We start from the raw sequence: 22,716 nt of genomic DNA, 5'->3' as shown, positions 1-22,716 counted from the left end.
TATATTTTCTTAGAAAGTCCTGACCGTGGTAATTCACACCTTTCTACAAGAAGCAATAAATTAAGTCTCTAAATTATTTAAGACCAGCAAAGGTCTCAGATGCCCACAGTTTGGATTCCAAGTTTACAAAGGGCAGCCTGTGGAGGGTGATTACTCAAGCCTGACACACTGACAGGCCAGACGGAAACAAAACACAGAGCAAGCATATAGATGGCGTTTGCTTAAGTGGAAACAAATGCTAGCTGCAAACCGGACCTGCTCTGGGCTCTCGGGCTGACTCCTGGGTATTTCTATACCTAGCCTTGAACTATGAGACGACGAAATCTTAGAATCTCTTGCCAGAAAAAGAAAAGAAAGCAGACATAGAAAAGGTTGAAAATTTAAACTACACCCTAAGAAAAGCAGTAATTGAGAGGGTTTTCCAGTCCTTTGATAATTACTCAAACCTACTAGGAAACAAGCTGGTCAACAAAAATCCCTCCCTACAAATAATTAGTTGACGGGTGAAACTACACCAACCTTTGTCAGACGCACACCATACACGCACGCACGCACGCACACACACACACACACACACATTGATCATTTTAGATTCTGAAATACCTTTTTATTGGTAAAGGTGTGGTGTTTATTTAAAATAACGTCTTGCTATCAGGGTGTTGTGACTCATGTCTCTCCGTAGTCCTGGTCTGGGGAGGTGGAGGCCAGAAGTTCAGAAGTTCAGTGCCAGCCTGGGCATATTAAGTGTTTGAGGCTAGCTCTGACTACATGTAACCCCATGATTAAAAAAAAAAAGACAGAATGAGAAAGAGAGAGAGACAGACACAAAGCCTTATTACTGCAGCAAAAGCATTTAGATTTGATGCTCATAGTCGCTACGGCTTTCAGACATGTGTGTCCGGGGTCTAACCTTGGGAACCAATGTACCTCGCCTCCATTTTGCTGTTTTCCTTTCTGCGGTGCTAGAGATGAACTCAGGGCCTCACACGCATGCCCGAAAGTCTCACCACTGAGCTTCCCCACCAGTTTCTCTTGATTTTTGACTACGGGGCTTTCCAAGAGGCAGCTTCACAATCTCACTGCTACTCTTGGAGTAGTAGAAACTTAATGCATTCTTGCTGCCAAAGTACATAGACTAAGGTCAACAGAAGAGCCTTGAGTCTGTGGAATTCACTTTGATGCTCACAAATCCTTAGGGGTTGAGGATATGGCTCAGTGGCAGAGCTTCCCTGGGCAAGCATGCACAAGGCCTTTTGTTTGATCTCCAGCACTGAACCAAATAAACAATGGTGTTTCCAAATACAAATTACCATATCAATGTCATAGGTGTATGTATACATGTGATGATGTCTTTAAAATGATTTTTCTCTCTTAAGGATTTTGGGCTCGTGAAGTAGGTAAAATGATTGGACTAGAGCATCCCCTCATCCCTGTTCAACATCAATATGTCGTCACGTCAACCATACCGGAAGTGAAAGCTTTGAAACGAGAGCTCCCGGTACTCCGCGACCTGGAAGGATCCTATTACCTCCGACAGGAAAGGGACGGGCTCCTGTTTGGGCCATATGAAAGTCAGGAGAAGATGAAGCTTCAGGCCTCCTGGGTCACTCAGGGAGTCCCTCCAGGTGAGTTCAGCAAATGAAGGTACAAAGGTCAGAGAAGATGGATCAACTCCCCGTGGCTGGGAGCCAGGTAGAGAACAAGACAGAACCCCAGTGCTACCCTTCGGGTGTCTGGGATGGCATGAGGGAGGGGTTGGAGGTGACTCTGTGAGGAGTAAGCAGACCCAAGGAAAGGGCTGAGGAGAGAAGCTGACGTTAGAGATGGGGCTTCTGGCAAAGGCCCTCTTACCATGCTAACCGTCTGCCAACTCCTTTCCCTCAATCTGCCTACTCGGTCTGGTTCCAAGATCTGAACACAGATTCATGTGCTCTGACAGTTGTCCACACTGCAAGTGCCCAAGACAGGATCTCCAGCCTACAAAGAATGCAGGTCAGAGTCCTCAACCAAGTTGGAACAATGGGCAGAGGCCCTCCGGTACCTCACAAACAAGGACGACTCAGAGCTCTGGGCTGCAGCAAGAGGGGCCCTGCTTCTAGTTCCATAGGCGAGAAGGGCCAGGGTTGTTTTGTTTTGTTTTTCGTCTTTTTTTTCCTCCATGAGACATTTCCATGAAGGCCAATCAAGAATTGGGTTATCTAGGCAGACGCCCCTAGTTTAACCTTGTGTGTATGTATGTGTCCCTGTATGCAGGTGCATATATGTACAGATGTATGTACATGTGAAGCTCAGAGTACATCCTTAGGTGTCATTTCCCAGATACAGTCTACATGTTATTTGTTGGAATAGGTCTCTCACTGGCCAGGAACTCATCAGAAGTAGGCTGGATGGCCAGTGAACCCCAAGAATTCACTTTGTCTCCACCTCTTTAGTGTTGGGGTTGCAAGTACATGCAGCCATGCCCAATTTTCTCTCTCTCATCTATCTGTCTGTCTGTCTGTCTGTCTGTCTGTCTGTCTGTCTGTCTATCTATCTATCTATCTATCTATGCATTTATTTAATTTATTTAAAACATGGGCTCTGGGTTGAACTTAGGTCTTTGTGCTCACAAGGCCAGCTCTTTTCTAGGCAAAGCCATCTCCCCAACCCTCTAGTTTCAGCCTGAAAAAGGAGCTGAACTATGGTTTGGTTTGGGCACTGAAATATTTGAGGCAATGTGAAGAAAGGTAAGTGTATTTTCTGGAACTGTATGTTGATAGGCAGTTTGGGGCAGAGAACTTATCCCTCCCCCCCACATACCAGGAAAGGATTTCCAACCCACCTCGCCCCCTGCAGACGCTGGTCCAGCAGCCAGAGAGCTCTGGTTTTGCTGAGTGGGCCCTGCACATCTGGGCCCTGCACATCTGGGCCTGATCAGAATTGATCCTGACTTCAGAACAAGGCTGGGCTGCTAGGGAGGTTAGTATGGGGAGTGGCTCTGTCTCCATCCTGCCCAAGCTGTGGCTTTTCTGCCAAATAAATGCAGAACAAATATTTAAATAATCCTAGCTAGAGGGAGAGAGGACTGTGTGTTGTGCTTGACATGGGTGTCTGTGTGACCCAGTGTAACCGTGCTCGCTCGGAGGTTCCATGCCTCTGCCCCGACCTGCAATTCTCAAGAAGGGCTGGGAGAACCTGGGTGGATGCTATGTGGATGAATGTCACCAAGTTTATCTGTGGCCATGCTTTTAGTCACAGTGACTTCTAGGACAAGCAGAAGGTAATCATTGTGCAAGGCTCACCTCTGCACACGGGGCTCTGGCCTGTGGATGCACATGGGAGCAAACTACAGGATGGAGGCTGCAGGGAAGGCAGAGTTCAGAGCGCTCTTAAGTCCTCCATCCTGGATCCTGGAGCAGTGGTCCTCATTCTCCAGGGTCCGGAAATATACCCCATTTGCTCTCCCTTTTATGTTAATTGAAAGATCAAGAAATCAAAAATAAAAAACTCCTGACAAGCCAAACTATTAATAACAATTGCATCAAATATTGGGGGCTAAGCTCCAAGCATAAATTTCAATTTCTATTTACTAAAAAGATGACTTTGATTTAGAAAGGAATGGCATTATTGTTCCCAGGAATCTTATGGGTACTCACATGGGGATCGTGAGGGCCAAGTTTAGGCTTAATATCTTTTACATTGATTGACAGGTATATGTGGACATTTAAATGCCATAGCACATGTGTGGGGGTCAAAGAATGATTTTCAGGGGTCAGTTCATTCCTAGGGAATGAGCTCAGGTTGTCAGGTTTGGGGGCAAGTGCCTTTACCCCGAGTTGTCTCACTGGCCCTGAGTTTAGCATCTAAAGACAAAGGAATGTCTGCCTTACAGGTACTTGTTGCAGAGATTGCATTGCTTTGGGACCTTCTTGTCCACAGCACTCTGACCACAGAGGTCTGTCTCTGTAGGCTTTGGAAAAGAACTTTTTGAGTCTGACCTGGACCGGATCACAGACCACCTAGAAGCTGCCATGGAAATGGTTCCTGTTTTGAAGAAGGCGGACATCATCAACATTGTCAACGGCCCTATCACCTACTCTCCCGACATTCTGCCTATGGTGGGGCCCCACCAGGGGGTCAGAAACTACTGGGTGGCCATAGGCTTTGGGTGAGTAGCACCCTGATGTTTGACATGTTTTGAAGAAGCCCTTACTTTAGCTAAACCCTATATCAAAGTATCAGGCCCCAGAATGGAACAGGAAGAGCTGACGGAGGACGGGGAAGCAGTGGAGTGGGGAGTCAGGGAAGGGTGGGATTGTCTCCTTTTGATGACCAAGGAATGAAGAGGAACTAATCACATAATGGGCTCAGCACTTATGTGATCAAGCTTAGCATGCAGAGGCAATCACTGTCTGAAACTCTCTTCACGTCTTTCCTGACCTTCCATTCTTTGTGTCTCTTTTTATGCTGTCGACTTCCAATGGGTCAATTTGCCCCAATTGGACAAGAATATTTTCATAACAGAATGTGACATATTCGAAGTATCAAATGGATCGCATGTCTTATGTGTTTTCGCCGTAATTCCTGTTTGTCTAACATGATTTACTTCCGTGCAACTTCCTTGGCCACTTCCTACTTAAGATTCCAGTCCTTGTCCGTGTTTCATTTCTAATATTTGTTCCATTAATACGCTGAATATTGATGTCAAGCTCACTTCACCATCATATCACAGTTTCTAATATTCTAGTTTTCTTCTCTATTCTGTTTGGCTGTTTGTTCAGATCATCTTTAATGATTGTGGCTCTGTGCCAGGGTTCATGCTGCAAGTCCCAATTGATGCCTTTGTGTTCTCCTTGGGAACTAACTCGGTGACAGTCAAGGTGCAGCCTTGTTTCTAAAGGAGTGCAATTGCTTTCTGCCGAATTCCTCTTACACGTCTCAGAAGCAAAGTGCAGGCTGTGAAGTCACTATAGTTTGGGGGATGCCGGGGTTCTTTTGTGAGGGTTTTTTAAATATGTGGGAATGGGGTTCTCACAATTAAATATCAATTCCCTTGGTTCTCTCCCTATGACTCTCACCCCATCAGTTTCTCAAAAGTTCCTTTTTATGTAACCACAGATAAACCCATATTTCAAGACTTTGTTGGATAAGGACGAGCGGGTAGACCCACATAAAGCCTACCGAAAACTGTGATTCTGACATCATAATATGTGTAGTTTAAAGCATCCTTGGGGATTGGGGACTGTAGCTCAGTTGGTAGAGTCCCAGCTCAACATGCAAAAATCCCTAGGTTTGATCTCTAGTGCCCTACAAGCCAGGCATAGTGCTATATCCCTGTGATCCCAGAGCTAGGAAAGGGGAGGACAGGAAGATCAGAAGTTCAAGGCCACCCTCAGCTAGATAGTCAGTCTGAGGCCAGCCTGGGTTACATGAGACCCCAATGTATTAGCTGGCAGCCACAGGCTACCTGGAGGTCTGGTTTCCCTCAGGGTGGAACTGTGTAAACACACCAGCAATCAAGTCAGGTGCCTTCATTTGCATACCATACCACACACTGATATATTTTTGAGGGGAAAAAATGTACAGCATAAAGATTATATTATTTGTGTGTTTTCCCGGGCCTCAGTGACTCCAACTTTGATGGCCTGTAAGCTGTGTGAACATGTTTTACCCATTTGGATGTGCCTCATTTGTAACATGCCACCAACCTTTGTATTCAAAAGCTATGGCATAATCCACGCTGGTGGGGTAGGGAAGTTCCTCAGTGACTGGATCCTGCACGGAGAACCCCCTTTTGACCTGATTGAACTGGATCCCAATCGCTATGGCAAATGGACGACCACCCAGTACACGGAGGCCAAAGCCAGAGAATCGTACGGGTTCAACAACATCGGTGAAGTACTAACTTTCTGACATCTAGAAAGACCTCTAGGTGTAGACCCTGCTCTGTCCCTTGGGGGTGGCAATGACCTGTGAATAGCATTGTGCTCTAAGACACATCAAGGGATGTGTGTGACTACATAGAGCTAATGATTGGATACGTCACTGATTTTAAGTTTCGAGTGTATTTTTACTTTACCCTTTGATGATCAGTATAAGTGGCATCTTTTAGAAAAAACATATATATGCTTTGTACGGTAAGTTCTATCATCTCCATTTTGAAATCCCTTCGGTACATTGTGTCGTTTCCGTGACAAGCTGTTAGAGCACCCATGTTCCCTTCACAGTTGGTTATCCTAAAGAAGAGCGGTTTGCGGGGAGGCCCACCCAGAGGGTCAGTGGGCTCTACAAGATCCTGCAGTCCAAGTGTTCCATGGGCTTCCATGCAGGCTGGGAACAGCCACACTGGTTCTACAAACCCGGCCAGGACACTCAGTATCGGTAAGTGAACGTCTTAGTGGCCTGTGATCTGATCAAGGGCTTCCACGGCAGGGCAGGAGGACAGCAGGGAGGAGCGGGAGGACGGCAGGGAGGAGCGGGAGGACGGCAGGGAGGAGCGGGAGGACGGCAGGGAGGAGCGGGAGGACGGCAGGGAGGAGCGGGAGGACGGCAGGGAGGAGAGGGAGGACGGCAGGGAGGAGAGGGAGGACGGCAGGGAGGAGAGGGAGGACGGCAGGGAGGAGAGGGAGGACGGCAGGGAGGAGAGGGAGGACGGCAGGGAGGAGCGGGAGGACGACAGGGAGGAGCGGGAAGACGGCAGCGAGGAGCGGGAGGACGACAGGGAGGAGAGGGAGGACGGCAGGGAGGAGCGGGAGGACGGCAGGGAGGAGAGGGAGGACGGCAGGGAGGAGCGGGAGGACGGCAGGGAGGAGAGGGAGGACGGCAGGGAGGAGCGGGAGGACGGCAGGGAGGAGCGGGAGGACGACAGGGAGGAGCGGGAGGACGACAGGGAGGAGAGGGAGGACGGCAGGGAGGAGTGGGAGGATGACAGGGAGGAGCGGGAGGATGGAAGAACAAAGGACGGCAGGGCAGGAGGACAGGAGGGCACAGGTTCTTTCTTCTGTCATTACCATGTGTCGCTCTCAGGGGAGCACTGAGCCCACTAGGGTATCTCTTATCTGCTTGTGGTGGCGGAACTTATTAAGCCAGCCCAAAAGACACTGGCCAGTCTCAGTGATGACTCTTCTACTGGCAGTTGCCAGACCTCAGAGGACCCTTCCTCGTCCCCATACAGTTACTGACATGGCTCTGATTGACAGCAGAAGGATTGTCATGGCTTAGGTTCAAATACCACATGGAAAGAACACACAGCTCTGGGTCATGAAGCAGCCAAGGGCACCTGCATTTTGGGTTAAACTAAAATACCCAACCTGCCCTCAGAACAGGCCTCTGAGCTCCTGTGAAGTGCTGCATGCCATTGCTGGACGCGGGGTTAATGGTGCTTATTTTCCCCACGAGAACCCATAAACTAAGGAAACTGAATAGCCAGTCTAGAAGACAACTTATGGTTCCCATCAAACGATTCCCTTTTGCTGTTCTCACCAGGGCTTGGGGGCTGGAAAGAAGGAAGTCTGGATGGTAAAGCACTTGTTGCACAAATACCAGGGCTTGAGCTGCCCCCCAGTACCCATGGAGAAAAGTCGGGTGTAGGGGCACATGCTTGTAATCCCAGCGCTGGGGAGATGGAGACTGGAGTCTCTGGGTCTTGTTGGGCAGTCAGCCGAGCCCATTGCAAACTCCAGGCTGGTGAGAGAGCTCAACTGGGTAATAAAAAAACTGGCTCTTGGGGTATGGCACCTGAGATTGTCCTGTGGCCTCACCATGAACACAGGTGCACATGCACCCCTACATGAACATGCATGCACAAGAAACAACAGATTTTGATGTTTCCTTTAAATTCAGGTGGGTGGTGTGAGACACTCAGAATGAATGAGTGTGTTCTGCTCTAGGAGTGGCTGACCTAGCGAGTTTGGGGACAGATACTTGGCTTGGTTTTCCAGGAATGACTCAGATAAATACTAGCTTTGTTTCATTTTGTGAGATTTAGATCTGGCTTCCTTTTTTTTTTTAATTTTAATAGTTAAGCTACTGGAAAATCCTGCAGACTTAGCACAGTGCTCTGAAGTGAAAAACAGCATGTTGGAAGTTGGCTTAAGTGGAAAGGACCTTCTGAAATGAATCCAGAGATCTTTGCTTTAGACCCAGATCTGCCATTAGCTGCTGCAAAAGACCTAGAAGTCACTCTGTGCCTTTTCTCTGGAAAGTGAAGGTGTTAGGCTAGACCATTGCTTAACTCAGTCATGGACACTCCCTGCAACCCTTCACGATGCCCAGTCCCTTTTAACAAGAGAAAGTGACTTGCATTCATGGTTCTGAAGATAGTGCTGGCTAAACAGCTGCAAGTGAGCATGTACAGGAATATACACTTGGCATATGCACACATGCGCACACACAGGGACATACATATACGTGCACACATAGGTATATATACACATGCACACAGAGATATACACACATGCACACACAGAGACATATATACACATGCACATAGAGACACACACGTGTACACACAGAGACATATATATACATGCACATACATGGACACATATATATATACATACACACATAGAGACATACACACATGCACAGACATGTGTCCAACATTCAAACACACATGGGTATACACACACACTCCATCCTGATTTAATGAGGCTTAACATGGGTATTTGAAAAATGCTCCCCAGATGATTTTAGCATGCAAGCAGGGTTCAAAACCCTTGGACTGTTGCCTTATTCGCTGCCCTTCAGACCAGAGCACTCAAGAGTTCTGCCCTATTTTTCTCGCTGATTAACACTCATTCACTATCAAATGAGTGGGAACACATAGGTAAGTGAACTATAAAAGGTCAGATTCCAACATGTGTATATAATTTACAGAACAGATTGGAGGGCGAACCTCTTCCAGCCCCGTAGACTTTTCTAGATGAAGGGGGGGGCACGACTGAAGTATTCTTATTCTAAAATTCTTGGATAATAGATGACAATTGTCTTGAACAGTAAATATCACATTCCAGGCCAAGTTTCCGCCGCACAAACTGGTTTGAGCCAGTGGGTTCTGAGTACAAACAGGTTATGCAAAGAGTTGGTGTAATTGACCTGTCTCCGTTTGGCAAGTTCAACATCAAAGGCCAAGATTCCACCCGACTTCTGGACCATCTCTTTGCAAATGTCATTCCTCAGGTAAATAGACAAGGTCCAGGATTCTGACCTGGTCCTTCCAAAAAAGCAAACAAAAACCCCAACCCACCCTTCTTCGATTTCACTTATTCTGAGTTGAAGGCTAGAGTGCTTCAGCTGACCAAAAGTACGCAAGCTGATTCTCAACGGCCATTTCTGCTGAGTAAATTGTAGTTTAGGAAACTAATGGCTTTATTTAACGTGCCAATGAGATCCTAAAAGTTGACTGCAGTTAAATGGATGTGGGGGCTTTTTAAATTACTATGCTTATTTATCTATGTGCGTCACACATGTAGCGGTCAGAGGACAACTTACAGGTGTCTCTTCACCTGTGGGGTCCAGGGACTGGATTTAGGGTGTCAGCTTTGGCTGAAACTGCCCTTCCCCAGGGCCATCTTCCCAGCCCCGACATGCAATTTTTTGAACAAATAATCTTTGTCTGGTTGTTTAAATGGAAAATGTAAATGAACCTTTGGTTTGGTTCATGCACTTGACACAGATGGTAAGAGTTGGCAGTTTCTCACGGTCCTCGCATTCTACATGTGTGCTAAGCTGTTTATTTTACCCTAACATGATTTTCAATCCTTTGGCGCAGGTGGGCTTTACAAACATAAGTCACATGCTGACACCCAAAGGCCGGGTGTATGCTGAGCTTACCGTCTCGCACCAGTCCCCGGGCGAGTTCCTCTTGGTTACTGGTTCTGGGTCGGAGCTTCACGATCTTAGGTAAGTGCACACCAGGAAAATAATTTTGAGCGGGGGACACACTGACTCCATCTCGCAAGAGCTTTGCTGATGCCAGTGCATTCGAGTTTCCTTTCTGTCGCTGTAATGGAACACCTCGACCAAAAGCAATTTAGAGAAGAAAGGTGTTGAGTTAGGTCAGTTTACAATTGAGGTTACAGCCCATCCCTGTGGGGAAGTCAGGGCAGGAGCAGGAGCTTCAGACAGCTAGCACTGTTGCATCTGCAGTCACGTGCAGGGAGAAGGGAATGCATGCGTGGCCGCTTGCTGGCACTCAGCTCCATTTTCCCACTCTCCAGGCAGTTTAGGACCCCTGCCTGGGTAATGGTGCTGCCATCACGGGATGACTCTTTCTACGTCACTTAACTTAGTTACGACAATGCCCACAGACACACCCACAGGCCAGCATTTCCCGCTGAGACTCTGCCCAGGTGACTCTAGGTTGCATCAAGCTGACAATTAAAGATGCTCTTTATGGTGGCTGAAGATGTGGGTTAGCCATCAGCAGCACTGGCATCTCTTCCAGAGAACCAGGGTTTGATTCCCAGCACCCACCTGGTGGCTCATCACCATTTTAACCCCAGTTCCAGGAGATCTCATGTCCTTTTCTGGCCTCTAGGAGTACCAAGCACATACATGATGTACAAACATACATGTAGGCAAAAATACACCCACATATAAATAAAATTTAAAAAGATAATCATGACACAGTACTTAAAGAACAACTTTAGTTTTTTCTTAAAGTGTGTTTAAGTGTCTGAGTGAATGTGTGTGTGAGTATGTGTGTGTGTGCATGTGTGTGTGAGTATGTGTATGTGAGTATGTTGTGTATGAGTGTGTACATGTGTGTGAGTGTGTGTGCACACATGTGTGTATGTGTGTGAGTGTGTGTATGTGTGTGCATGTGAATATGTGTGTACATGTGTGTGCGAGTATGTGTGTGAGTGTGTGTGCATGTGAATGTGTGTGTGCATGTGAATGTGTGTGTGTACATGTGTGTGTGAGTATGTGAGTGTGTGGACATGTGTGTGTGTGCAGGGAGATGCCTGAAGAGGCCAGAACAGGGCATCAGAGCCCCTGGGTCTGGAGTTCCGGGTGGCTGTTCACCAATCATACCCGAGTTCTCTTTAAGAGCCTCTGCTCTCTTACTCACAGAGTCATCTCCCAGCCCCCAACTTTAATTCTTAAGCCTCATCAATGTGAACAAACCTCACGTGTTCTGTAGGAGTAGTTGAAGCAAAGTCCCCGCCCACTCCACAAGTTTGCCTGCCCACTGAGTTTCCTGGTTCTGACAATACTGACTCTAATTTACTAAACATCATCAATGGGCCACCACGCCTTTCAGACCTCAATTAATTCTCTTAAAATTTTGCAGGGGCTGGGGAGATGGCTCCATAGGTAGAGTGCCTCCTTCCCAAGCAAGAGCTGGAGTTTAGACCCCCAGCAACCATATAACTGCAGATAGGCACAGTAGCTTGCAGGCAATCCCAGCACTTAGGAGGCAGAGACAGGACATTTGCAGAGCAAGCTGGCTAGCTAGACTGTCTGAGCAGTCAACTAGGGTTCAGGTGAGAGGTTCCACCTCAAAATATAAGATGGAGTGCCATCAAGGAAGTTACACACTGTCAACCTTTGGCCTCAACACATGCATACACACGCATGTCCACACAATGCAACATAAAACGTATGCATGCACATACATCACACACACACATGCATGTGCCCAATAAAAAGTTCTTGCAAAGGAAGCATTATCCTCTTTTTCAGGTGGGGAAACAGGTGTGGGTTAAAGTCACCTGCCCAAGTCTGCAGGACTGATTAAGGTGCCGCACCGGGTTCGCTTCAGCCAGCTGTCCCTTAGTCATGGCTCTCTCTGTGGGACCCAGTGCACACGGCCTCACAACTAGATTGGCTGTAAAGTTTCCGTCTTCGGTTCAACATCCCCAAAGTACGTGGGACGTTATTGCCAAATCGAGGTCTGACTCAAAGTCTCCCTTAGTTGCAGAATGACGAAAGTCTGCTGATCAGGTGTGAGGGGCATGGAGGTCACCTTACTCACCGAAGCCTCCCCGAGTCTAGACGAACACTGTGATAGACTCCCAGGGCTCTGGGGACGGCTCAATAAATTATAGACGGGCAGAGAACTGCCTTCCAAAACCTCATCAAGACTTAGAAATTGAGACTGGAGTTTTCTTCTTTCTTTGTGACTGTCAGAGCAATTATGTGTCTGGTGGCAGGCGCATTATTAACAGCTAGCAGCACAAGCATGCATCTTGGGTGCAGGCATTGAAGCACACTCGGTTTAAATTAATTTTTGAAGATGGAACCATTAGTTTAAATGCAACAGAACCATCACTATTTATAACCGTGGCAAAGCTCATTTAAACTGGATGATTCTTGTTACCTGGAAAATTCCCTCCCAAGTCTTAAGTGAGCAATTTAAAGAGAATCTCTTTACCTCTCAGGGACTCGGTTTTGGCAACTTTCAAAGCGAGATGGCTTCATGCCATGACCCTCTAGGGACTTTCTGATAATTCTTGACTTGCGGCAAGTCTTCAGAGACTTGATATGTTAGAGGCATGCATTATTCAAGTGACGCTTATGCAGTGCTTATGATCCCAATGCAGATGGATTGAAGAGGCAGCTGTCAGAGGTGGATATAATGTTGAAATTCAAAACATAACTGACGAGCTTGGGGTCCTGGGAGTGGCAGGGCCATATGCAAGGCAAGTCCTTCAGAAGCTGACCTCAGAAGATCTCAGCCATGATGCTTTCAAGTTTCTCCAAACCAAGTCTTTAAAGATGTCTGACATTCCTGTCACTGCTATCAGGATCTCCTATACGGGTAAGAACTAGGAAACAACCTAAAGTAAGGAAAGGCTGCCAGAAACGGGACACACACACACACACACACACACGCACACTCACACAGTTGCACCCTCACAATGCATGCTTGCACACACGCTCACACATCCCCACACACACAGCCACACCCTCACAATGCATGTTGACACACACACATGTTCACACATACCCCCACAGTCACACCCTTCAATGCACACACTCACACTCACGCTCACCTTCCCACGCTTGCACTCACATGCTCAGTCACACATACACTTACACTTACACACAAACACTCATGCATTACCCCCTCCCCCCACACACACACTTTCTCTGATTTTGAAGAAAGATTTCTTCTGTCCAACTCTAAGACAAGAAGTCTGTCCAGCCACCCTACTCTCTAGTGCCCCCACCCATTTCTAGGTGCTTCCCTTTGGGAGGGTAGGCAAGCAAAGAGCGAAGGACAGCCATTGGACTAGCTATAGGACTCCAGTCAGGAGACCATATGGGAACGCTCATCGTGTGGCTTCCAGCCTGATGTGACTGTGGCAAGCTTTCCATGAGTCCCCTGGTCCTCAACCTCCCCAATGCTGTGACCCATTAATACAGCTCCTCATGTTGGGGTGACCTCCCCAACCATAAAGTTATTTTTGTTGCGACTTCATACTGTAATTTTGCTACTGTTATGAATCATAATGTAAATATCTGTGTTTTCTGATGGCCTTAGGCAACCCCTGTGAAAGGGTTGTTTGACCCCCAAAGGGGTCGAGGCCCACAGGTTGAGAACCACTGCACTAGAGCATGGCCCCTGGCAATCCTCCCAGTCATGTGGTCTCTGGGAGACCTGTGGCCAGCCTGGCACAGAGTAGGCATTTGGTGCAGGAAGCTCTTGATTACCCCATGATGCTCAGGCTTACCCCCTCCCACTCCTGTGTCCCCTTACTAAGGAGCGCTGGGTGCCCAGGCATTCACTTAGCTCGATAATGCTCCTGCTCGGGTGGCGTCCTGGCGGAGCCCATCACTACCGACCGGTGACGATGGGGAATAAGAGTGTGTTCACTGTTAGCGTCACAGCGTCCTGGACCTCCCTTCTAACTTTCCCAACCTTGGCAAAAAAAGCAATAGGAATCAAACTTGGATCATCAGGCTTGGCAGCAAACACCTTTGCCCACTGAACCCTTGTGTGACCCCCATCCCATCCCACCCAGCACCTTTTTAAGACATGCTTTTCTGGGATCATGCCTAAGTACATAGTAAGTACATTACTGTCTGAACTGGCTTCTCGCCCTCTTTAAAGCTTTTAGTTAGCTTTGATTTTGGATAGTGTTTCAGTAGCTCAGGTTAGCCCTGCACTCAGAATCCTCCTTCCTCAGCTTTCCGAGTGTAGGCATCACAGACGTCTTCCCTGTATCCAGCCAAACCCTTGAAAACATGTGCTGTTGTTAACCTACTCTCCTTGTCCTGGAAACAGCCGAGGCTCAGGATGAAGCCATGGTCCAGGGTGGGATGTTAGTCCTGACTAGAGTCCTTCTGTCTCTGAAGACGAGTCATCCAGTACCCGCCCTCCGTGTAGGAGCCAGGACTACACACAAATGGCCTGGCAAAGGTGGCATCATGCGAGCAGGCTTTCTCCTGAGCATGTTGGCTAACACACATGAGCGCTGGCCCTGCAAGCGCTGCTCTCAGTGCTGAGTGGACTCTGCCCGTGCATTTCAGGTGAGCTGGGATGGGAGCTGTACCACAGAAGAGAAGACTCCGCAGCCCTGTATGAGCTCATCATGAACGCGGGCCAGCAGGAGGGCATCGACAACTTTGGAACATACGCCCTGAATGCCTTAAGACTGGAGAAAGCCTTCCGAGCGTGGGGCTCAGAGGTTTGAATACCAGCACCCTTGTTAAGACCTTATGTCTATTTATCTAATGTTTGTCGGGGCACTAGTCTAACAGTATTGTCAATTCTGGCTGTAAGAGAAATCAAACACTGTTAGGTGACTTTGATTAGGGAAAGAGGCCTCCTCTATTTTGCATCGAACATTGACTGGGTTCTGGAATCGTATTTATTCTGCCTTAACCCCTCTAAACATTTTCTTCCTTCCTTCCTTTCTAGACAGGGTTTCTCTGTGTAGCCCTAGCTGTCCTGGAACTAGCTCTTGTAGACCAGGCTGGCCTCAAACTCACAGGGATCCGCCGGCATTTGCCTCCCGAGTGCTGGAATTAAAGGCGTGCGCCAACACCCCTGGGCCCCCCAGATATTTTCTAACGGGCACACCCCAGAGGATTCGAGCATCTCCGTTCATTTCTCCTCCTTTGTTGTGTAGTGTCTCATTTTCTTCTCATACTACAACCTTGGTTGAACTAATGTTCTTTTTTTTTTTTTTCCCTGCTGGATGGGGACAAGGGTCCCGTATGTGTTGGTCTAGTCTTTCCCCACCAGTAATAATGGTAACCAAGGCTTTCTCTTTGTAGAATGCTTATCCATTTACACAGCATTTTTATTTATGTCCATTTGTTCTACCTAGCTGCTGCCCTGTCTCTTCCGTGTTGTTGTAATAAAATGCCCCCACACAAGCAAATTCAGGGAGAAGGGGTTAATTCAGTCCTCAGTTCCAGTTCTTCATAGTGGGGACATCACAGCGGCAGTCGCTTGTTGTGAGCTGGTCACAACACATCCATAACCGCAATGAATGCCTGCGTACTGCTGCTGGGCTGCTGGCTTTCTGCGTTTTAACCCGCCCAGGGTCCCTGAGCAGGGAATGCAGTGTCCTCAATGACGAGGGGGCTTCCCACATCAATTGTAATCAAGATACACTACAGGCACACCCAAAAGCCCTTGTCCCACGAGTGACATTTAGCCATCACCCTTCTCAGCTGTCCAAGAAGGAACTGTTACCAGGATTCTTATTTTGCATCCAAACACGCTGGAATCCTTGAGTCACGCAGTCCAGATTCCTGATCCAGGTCCTAGTCACCTGTTTTTATTTCCTTGTGAGAGAACCAAACCCCTAACGTTTTCAGAGAACTGTCCTCTTGGAAAACACCGAGGTTTTAGGGGCCGTGGAAACAATGAGCCTCGGAGTGGGGACTCTGGGGTTTAGCTTTATCCTTTACAGCCTGCGTCCTTACAAGCTCAGTTGGTGACCGAGTCTCTCGGATATTCTGCTCTTCAGTAAAATAGAGTATTTATCCTAAAGCATTAACACAGACATAGAGATGATTTATAAAGAGCCGAATAAACACACCATACCATTAATTTCTAATTTAACGTGAAAGCTCAGGTCTTGGGCCTTATCATAGAAGCGAGCTTGGAGGAAGCTAGTTCCTGCCTGCTTCAAGGCACGGTCTACAGCCAGGACTTGGATGAGGCCAGCGCCCTCAGAAAAACAGGGCAGTTTTGTCTCCGTGGTCTCCCCAAAGAAGTGCAGAGAGGCGTTCCCCTGAGAGTGAGGCATTGCTGTATTCTGTTGTTGATGTTTCTGCTGTTTTTTTTTTTTCTGCTCCCTCCCACGGCGCTCGGATTTAGGACCGTTTTCCCAACAGTGCCAGAGCGCCCTCTAGTGTTGAAACAGCGACGAAACCGCTCTGTTTTCCTGAAGAGAATTCTCCAAGTTTGAGCAAACTGAACAATAATTTCAGAGTAATTCAAACTGATTTAAGAAATATGGGAACAATTTTACGTGTTGTAAAGTAGTCTTGTGTTTATGTAGTTTGGTAAGGACTGTGTTGACTCTTTGGGAGGTTAGAGCATGGAGTTCCGTTGCCATAAGAGAACAACAGAGCAGGCTGATTTCTACAAGGTTAACTGAATAATGCGTGGTATTCTGTTTGTTCCCATTTCCAGACGTTTAACAGTTTCCACTGATTTTTATCTCAACCACTTTCATATTTCCTTAGTTCTCATCATATAAATTTTAATCTTATAAAATTTTGAGAAGGCAAAAAAAAACCTTGAAGACAAAACAGAAACAAAATCTCACGTAACTTTATTCAAGTTCAGTACTAAATATCGGCTTCCCTCTGAATCTATGCATCCTACCGTGTATCATGATTTGACCACTTTTGAGATGCAAACCCCCTTTCCCCCCCTTCTTTTCTGAACTCTGCAAAGGCCAGTGTTCTGCCATTAGCTTTTCTCTCTTCTTTCCTATCCATGGCTAATGACAAGATAGGCAAAGTTATTTCAGAGCTTTAGGAAACATAATTATGTAAAATTATCACACAATACACAGGAGATTCTTGTTTGTGGAACGCCATGTGCTAGCCTTCAAATAGTTATTAAAAGAACAGAGGCCAGAGAGATGGCTCAGGGGTCAACGCAATAACAACTTGTACCTCTCTTGCAGAGGACTCAAGGCCAGCTCCCAGCATCCTTCTTGGGCAGCCCACAACCTCCCATTATTCCAGGCCTGGGACTGGGAACCCAATGTCTCAGTTCTCCAAGGACACTTGCCTGCACCCAGTCACACACAGACACAGACACATACATGTGCACATGATTAAAATTAATTAATTAACATCTTTAATATAAAACAGCAGTGGAAAAAAATCCCAGCTTTCAGTTTCTGTGTGTGCTATATTTAAATGACATTTGTCAAAGACTTCATTTGAATTTTGAATGAAAAATACTGTCCTGGAGACTAGTCCATAATTAGTCTCTTTAAGAATCTTTACTCAAAAATCATAAAGCATCTTTGCTCTGAGAAAAGAATACCATAAAAAAGTGTTGCTGCTTGAATCATCGGTTCAGGGTGGAAGTCGATGTTTGCCACTGTTTGTTCATGGAGGCAGTGGGTTTGCTTCTCCATTTTACTGTTCTCTTCGTGGTAACGAGGAATTTGTCTACCCCTCACCCCTACCCAAAATGCGCTAAGACTTGCTGGGGAGTGTGGCACACCCCTTTGATCCTCCACGCTGGAGGCAGAGGCAGGCAGATCTTGGTGAAGTGCCAAACCCTTTCAAGGCAGCACAGTTCTGATGTGAACATGCTCACCCGAGATTTAAACCATGTTTTCCTTGCAGATGAACTGTGATACAAACCCCTTGGAAGCTGGGCTGGACTATTTTGTCAAGCTGAATAAGGTATGTTTATATTCTCAAATGTGTATGAAATAAATCATAAATGATGGCAGTGTTTTGTACTGGAGACATGCTTTAAAATTAAACCAAGTGTGAGAATAGAAAAAAATCAGTTAAACATAAATACTAAGCATTGCTTAATTTCTCCGTATGCGCTCTCTGTCATAATTTGACCAGTACAATCTGTGTTAGTGCGCTTAGAGCTGTGGTTCTCAGCCTGTGGGTTGCAACACCTTTGGGGTCACATATCAGATACCCTGCATAGCATATGTTCATTACAATTCATAACAGCAGAAAAATTACAGTTGTGAAGTAGCAATGAGATAATTTTATGTTTGGGGGGTCACTACAGAATGAGCCACTGTATTAAAGGGTCACAGTATCAGGAAGGTTGAGAACCACTGACTTAGAGATTTAAGATAGCAGAATCCAGGGTTAAGATTAAAACCCAAGATGAAAGGTTGTAAAAATCACTGGGTGGTGGTGAACACCTTTAATCCTAGCAACTGGGAGGCAAAGGCAAGCAATGTCTGTGAGTTCAAGGTCACCCTGGTCTACAGAGTGAGTTCCAGGATAGCCAAAGCTACACAGAGAAACCCTGTCTTGAAAAACCAAAGAAAAGTAGTAAAAAAAAATCATAAGATGATTATAATCAGTTGGATTTCAACAGACATCTTTACAGAAATTGTTTATGTTGTGTGTGTATCAACACTTCTGGTGTCTAGTGAGGCTGTACGTCAGCTAACCGAGCAGACCAAGCAGACTGGTCATTGACTCTCCTTGGATGTTCAAAGGGTAAATTAGCAGTCTTGCCACGTTGGATTAAGCAGGTGCTTAAGAAGCAGTCTGTATCTAATGATAACATCTAAATATAAACAAAGGATGTCTTTCCGTCACGCTCAGTATGAAATGGGATGAGCCAACACAGGCCCAGAGAATCATTATTGACATCAGTGTGCCAACGGGACGCTCTACACCAGTGGTCCTCAGGCTGCCTGCCTCGGCCTCATCTGGGAGCATGTTAGAAATGCCAGTTCCCAGGTCCAATCCTACACCTACTAAAAGCAGAAGATCTGGGAGCCAGGCCAACAAAGCTGTGGTTTAATAAGCCCTACAGGGGTTCCTAGGAACTGAGAAACACTGTGCTACATTATTACGGTGGAGATTCTTATCATAGGAGGCAGATTTATTGGGGTCCCACTCACTGGGGCCAGTCCTCCACATGCAAACGAGGTTATGTCATTGAGGGGGCGAAAGAACTGAAAGGACTTGCAGCCGTCGACAGTGTTCAAGGTCAGGAGCAACAACTGCTCGGAGGGTATTTGTAGGATTCCCCAAATACACTATGGTGTTTCAGTCTCTGGGCTGGCTTTCCCTCCTGTGGGAATATGCAAATGTCTGTCTATACACCAGGCTATGGGATTTTTTTTTTTTTTTTGCTTTGTATCAGTTCCCAAATTCTCAGCTAATGTATCAACAGGAAACGTGTGTGTTTGTAGCGTCGGGAGCAAGGACTCTCCATGAAGAGTTCTTAAAGGAACCCATCGTCTCTGCGCATTTTCCTGGCTTTTATTTTTATGATGCTCCATCTGTCTCTAGACGAGGGAAAGCAGGTGCTTGGAACTAGGGCAGCTCCTAGCAGCAGATTGCTCCTTGCAATGACAGAAGTCTGTGTTTGGCTGTTTGAAAGAAAGATAAAAATGCCCGGCTCCTTGAAGTACCCAGCTCTGTGCTGCTGGCCCTGATGGGTGGAGGGAGAATCAGTTCTTCAGCCTACGTGTTTTGGATGGTATTGTGGGAAGAAGGCCTAGATGAATGATGTCTTTCTTCATGTTGGAAGTGGAAGCTTTAGATGCTCTTTCTGATGATCAGTAGGGGCACACAGGAATTTATCAACTCTTTTAAATGATATGATCAAACACACAAAGCTGAGCTCCAAAGTAAATTGTTTAATAGATACTAATTTTGATCGATAATATGGTTTTTTTGATACTGAATTGTTGATTCTTAGTCAAAGAGTTTGTTCTTTTTTAAAAATAAATCTTTATTTATTACATATACAGTGTTCTGCTTGCATGTATACTTGCAGGCCAGAAGAGGGCACTAGATGGTTGTGAGCCACCATGTGGTTGCTGGGAATTGAACTCAGGACCTCTGGAAGAGCAGCCAGTGCTCTCAACCTCTGAGCCATCTCTCCAGCCCCCAAGAGTTTGTTCTTAATGATTCTGTTGGATTAACATTCCTGAAACCCAAGGACTCAGCTCTAACTGAGCTGCGTCTTTCCCACCGTGGGATGGATGCAGACTGTTGGTTGCCTACAACCTCATGGTAGAGATACAGGCTAATCTCTCAGGCAAGTGCTGGGGTCCTGAGGTCCTCCCTGGGGTGCTCACAGCTTTGTCACAGTCTACAATGAGAGACAGCTTCCTGGAAATAAAATATTGTAACTTGATAGGTCAAGTCCTGGGCCTAAGAACCAAAAACATTTTTCGGACATTTAATGTACAGAGAGATGATCCCTCCAAAGCCCTTCAGATGGTGTTCTGTAACACTTAAGAGGATAATAATCCTAAATCCACATTGCTTTGGAAAGGAGTGCCCAGCAGAGACTAACGTGGATACAGGGGAATGTTTGTTTTTGATAAGGAAACAAGGCTAACAAAACAAAAAATTGATAATTTTATTGAAATAAGTTCTTCCTTGTCTTTACCTCCAAAGCAAATAGAATCCTCTGCTATATCTTTAACATCTATCACGTGACAGTGACCGTAGTGAGATGACATGGGCAGGTGGCTGTCTGAGCTAGGGGTAGGCGGCGGGGAACACCTGGCACCTCCTCTGCCTGTGAGGGTGGAAGCAAATCACAGGGAGATGATGCCACCAGAGGGGGAGCGTTTCTTTAGCCCAGGGAAGCTCGGTGTGGAGCACCTCGCCTTTCCCTTTCGTATGGCATCAGGGGACCTGAAAATCTGCCCAGTTTGTCCCCACCTCCTTATGACATATGTTATGGTTTACAGAGACTCTCTTATAAACTGAAACTGTCCTCGGGCATGTTTTTGTTATAACAACTTTTTCCTCTTAGCACAGGGTGGGCTGCACGCCCATTTTAAGGAGCAAAGCGGGGACGGGGAACAGTCATCAGGCCTTGTTAAGTGAACCATGTTCTTGTCAAAACCACTGAGGAGGTAGAGAGAGAGAAAATGGAAAATAAGAATCTTCCATTACTAGCTCAGCTCCTTCCCTGGCACTGGATTATGAGAAACACACACACACCCCACATGCACACAGAGACACACATACCACACATACACAGACACACACACATCATACAATCACCACACACACATGCATATATACCACACCTCATACACACATACACACATATACCACTCATACACAGACTCACAGATACACACACTACACACAGACACACCACACACACACAGAAACACACCACAACACATACCACTCCCCCTCCCCCACAGACACCACACACACACACACACACACACACACACACACACACACTCACTGAGAAGGTCGTTGTAATGGTCAGCATAGCAGTCTCTATGGTGGTCACTCTGTGGTCATTTACAGTATTGGTCAGTCTCCGTGGTGGTGAATTGCAGCGTCCACTGTGATAGTCAATCATGTGGTCAATGTGGTGTCATTGATTGGTCGGCTGAAGTAGTCACTTTTGTGGTCACTGTGGTGGTCAGTTGTAGCATTCACTGTGGTGGTCAATCAAAGTGGTCATTGAGTCACACTCTCTCTCACACACACACATGCACACCTACATGTCCAAACACACATGTGCACACATACATGTTCAAACACACATAGACACACACATTCATAAACACACACTCATTCACACTCATGCATCCACACTCACATGCACAAACACAAACACATATAGGCACATGCATCTACACATACATTACACACATCATGCACACTAACACACAGATGCACACAGTCATACATGCATGCATTCGCACACATGCACACATCACACACATATCACTCACACCTTCATACACATATTCACAAACATATGCACACTTAATATTCATACATGTACACACTCAAAAACATGCACTCACAATACCCTTACACACACTCACACATGTACACATTCACATATACTCCCCACTTACATACACTCAAACACACGTGAACACTCAAACACACACACGCACACACTCACACACTCACAACTCATCCATATGCACACTCAAGAACACACACATTCTTACTCACACACATGCACACACAAGCTCAAACACACACATGCATATACTAAAAAATGCACAACTCTCAAACACACTCATATGTACACACACATATCACACATGCATATGCACACACTCACACACATTCACATACACACTCACAGACATTTACACATGTGCACATGCATATACATGCACACTCACGTGTACATACCCACATACTCACACGAGCACACACACACATGCACACATCCATTTAGCCAACATTTACTGAATACCCTTATATTTCTTGCTAAACCCCTGGTTAAAGAAACACTTCTGATGCCTCTCAGAACCCAAGAAACAGAATTTTCGGGAAGTAAGGCTGCAGGACGAGTTCTTAGCCTCCAGTCTGGAAGCACTTCTGCAAGAGGAGGGGCTTGCCGCGGTGCACAGCACTGCCACCTTGTGGAAGTGAGCAGTAGAACCCCAAAAGAAGAATTTCAAACCCGCAAAATAGGTTAACCCAATCAGAAATTTGGTTTTTAAAATCTAATTAAACCTCCTCTAGCAAAATAAGTCTTAACATTGTTTTTCGTGGTATTTTGAAATATTCCCAAAGAATTTTATGTGGGGGAAAAATCGGCGGCGTTTGATTAGCATCGGAAATGGAGCAATGTATTAT

The 22,716-nt window shown here is 46.3% G+C and overlaps 1 protein-coding gene across 1 annotated transcript in view; it reads left to right on the top strand.

The window, feature by feature from the left end:
* The window catches only part of Dmgdh (dimethylglycine dehydrogenase), a 69,484-nt gene that overhangs the window by 23,002 nt on the left and 23,766 nt on the right, over nucleotides 1-22,716 (top strand). The window contains exons 6-14 of the mRNA XM_075977855.1: nucleotides 1,377-1,625; nucleotides 3,949-4,147; nucleotides 5,703-5,872; nucleotides 6,207-6,360; nucleotides 8,994-9,159; nucleotides 9,752-9,882; nucleotides 12,528-12,745; nucleotides 14,461-14,618; nucleotides 17,761-17,820. Coding sequence (XP_075833970.1) covers nucleotides 1,377-1,625; nucleotides 3,949-4,147; nucleotides 5,703-5,872; nucleotides 6,207-6,360; nucleotides 8,994-9,159; nucleotides 9,752-9,882; nucleotides 12,528-12,745; nucleotides 14,461-14,618; nucleotides 17,761-17,820 — 1,505 coding nt within the window. The remainder of the gene's footprint in view (nucleotides 1-1,376; nucleotides 1,626-3,948; nucleotides 4,148-5,702; nucleotides 5,873-6,206; nucleotides 6,361-8,993; nucleotides 9,160-9,751; nucleotides 9,883-12,527; nucleotides 12,746-14,460; nucleotides 14,619-17,760; nucleotides 17,821-22,716) is intronic.

This window comes from Microtus pennsylvanicus, chromosome 6 (assembly GCF_037038515.1).
Source record: "Microtus pennsylvanicus isolate mMicPen1 chromosome 6, mMicPen1.hap1, whole genome shotgun sequence".
NCBI classification, from domain to species: domain Eukaryota; kingdom Metazoa; phylum Chordata; class Mammalia; order Rodentia; family Cricetidae; genus Microtus; species Microtus pennsylvanicus.
The sequence above is the reverse complement of the archived record's forward strand: the minus strand, read 5'-3'. Positions and strand labels throughout refer to the sequence as shown.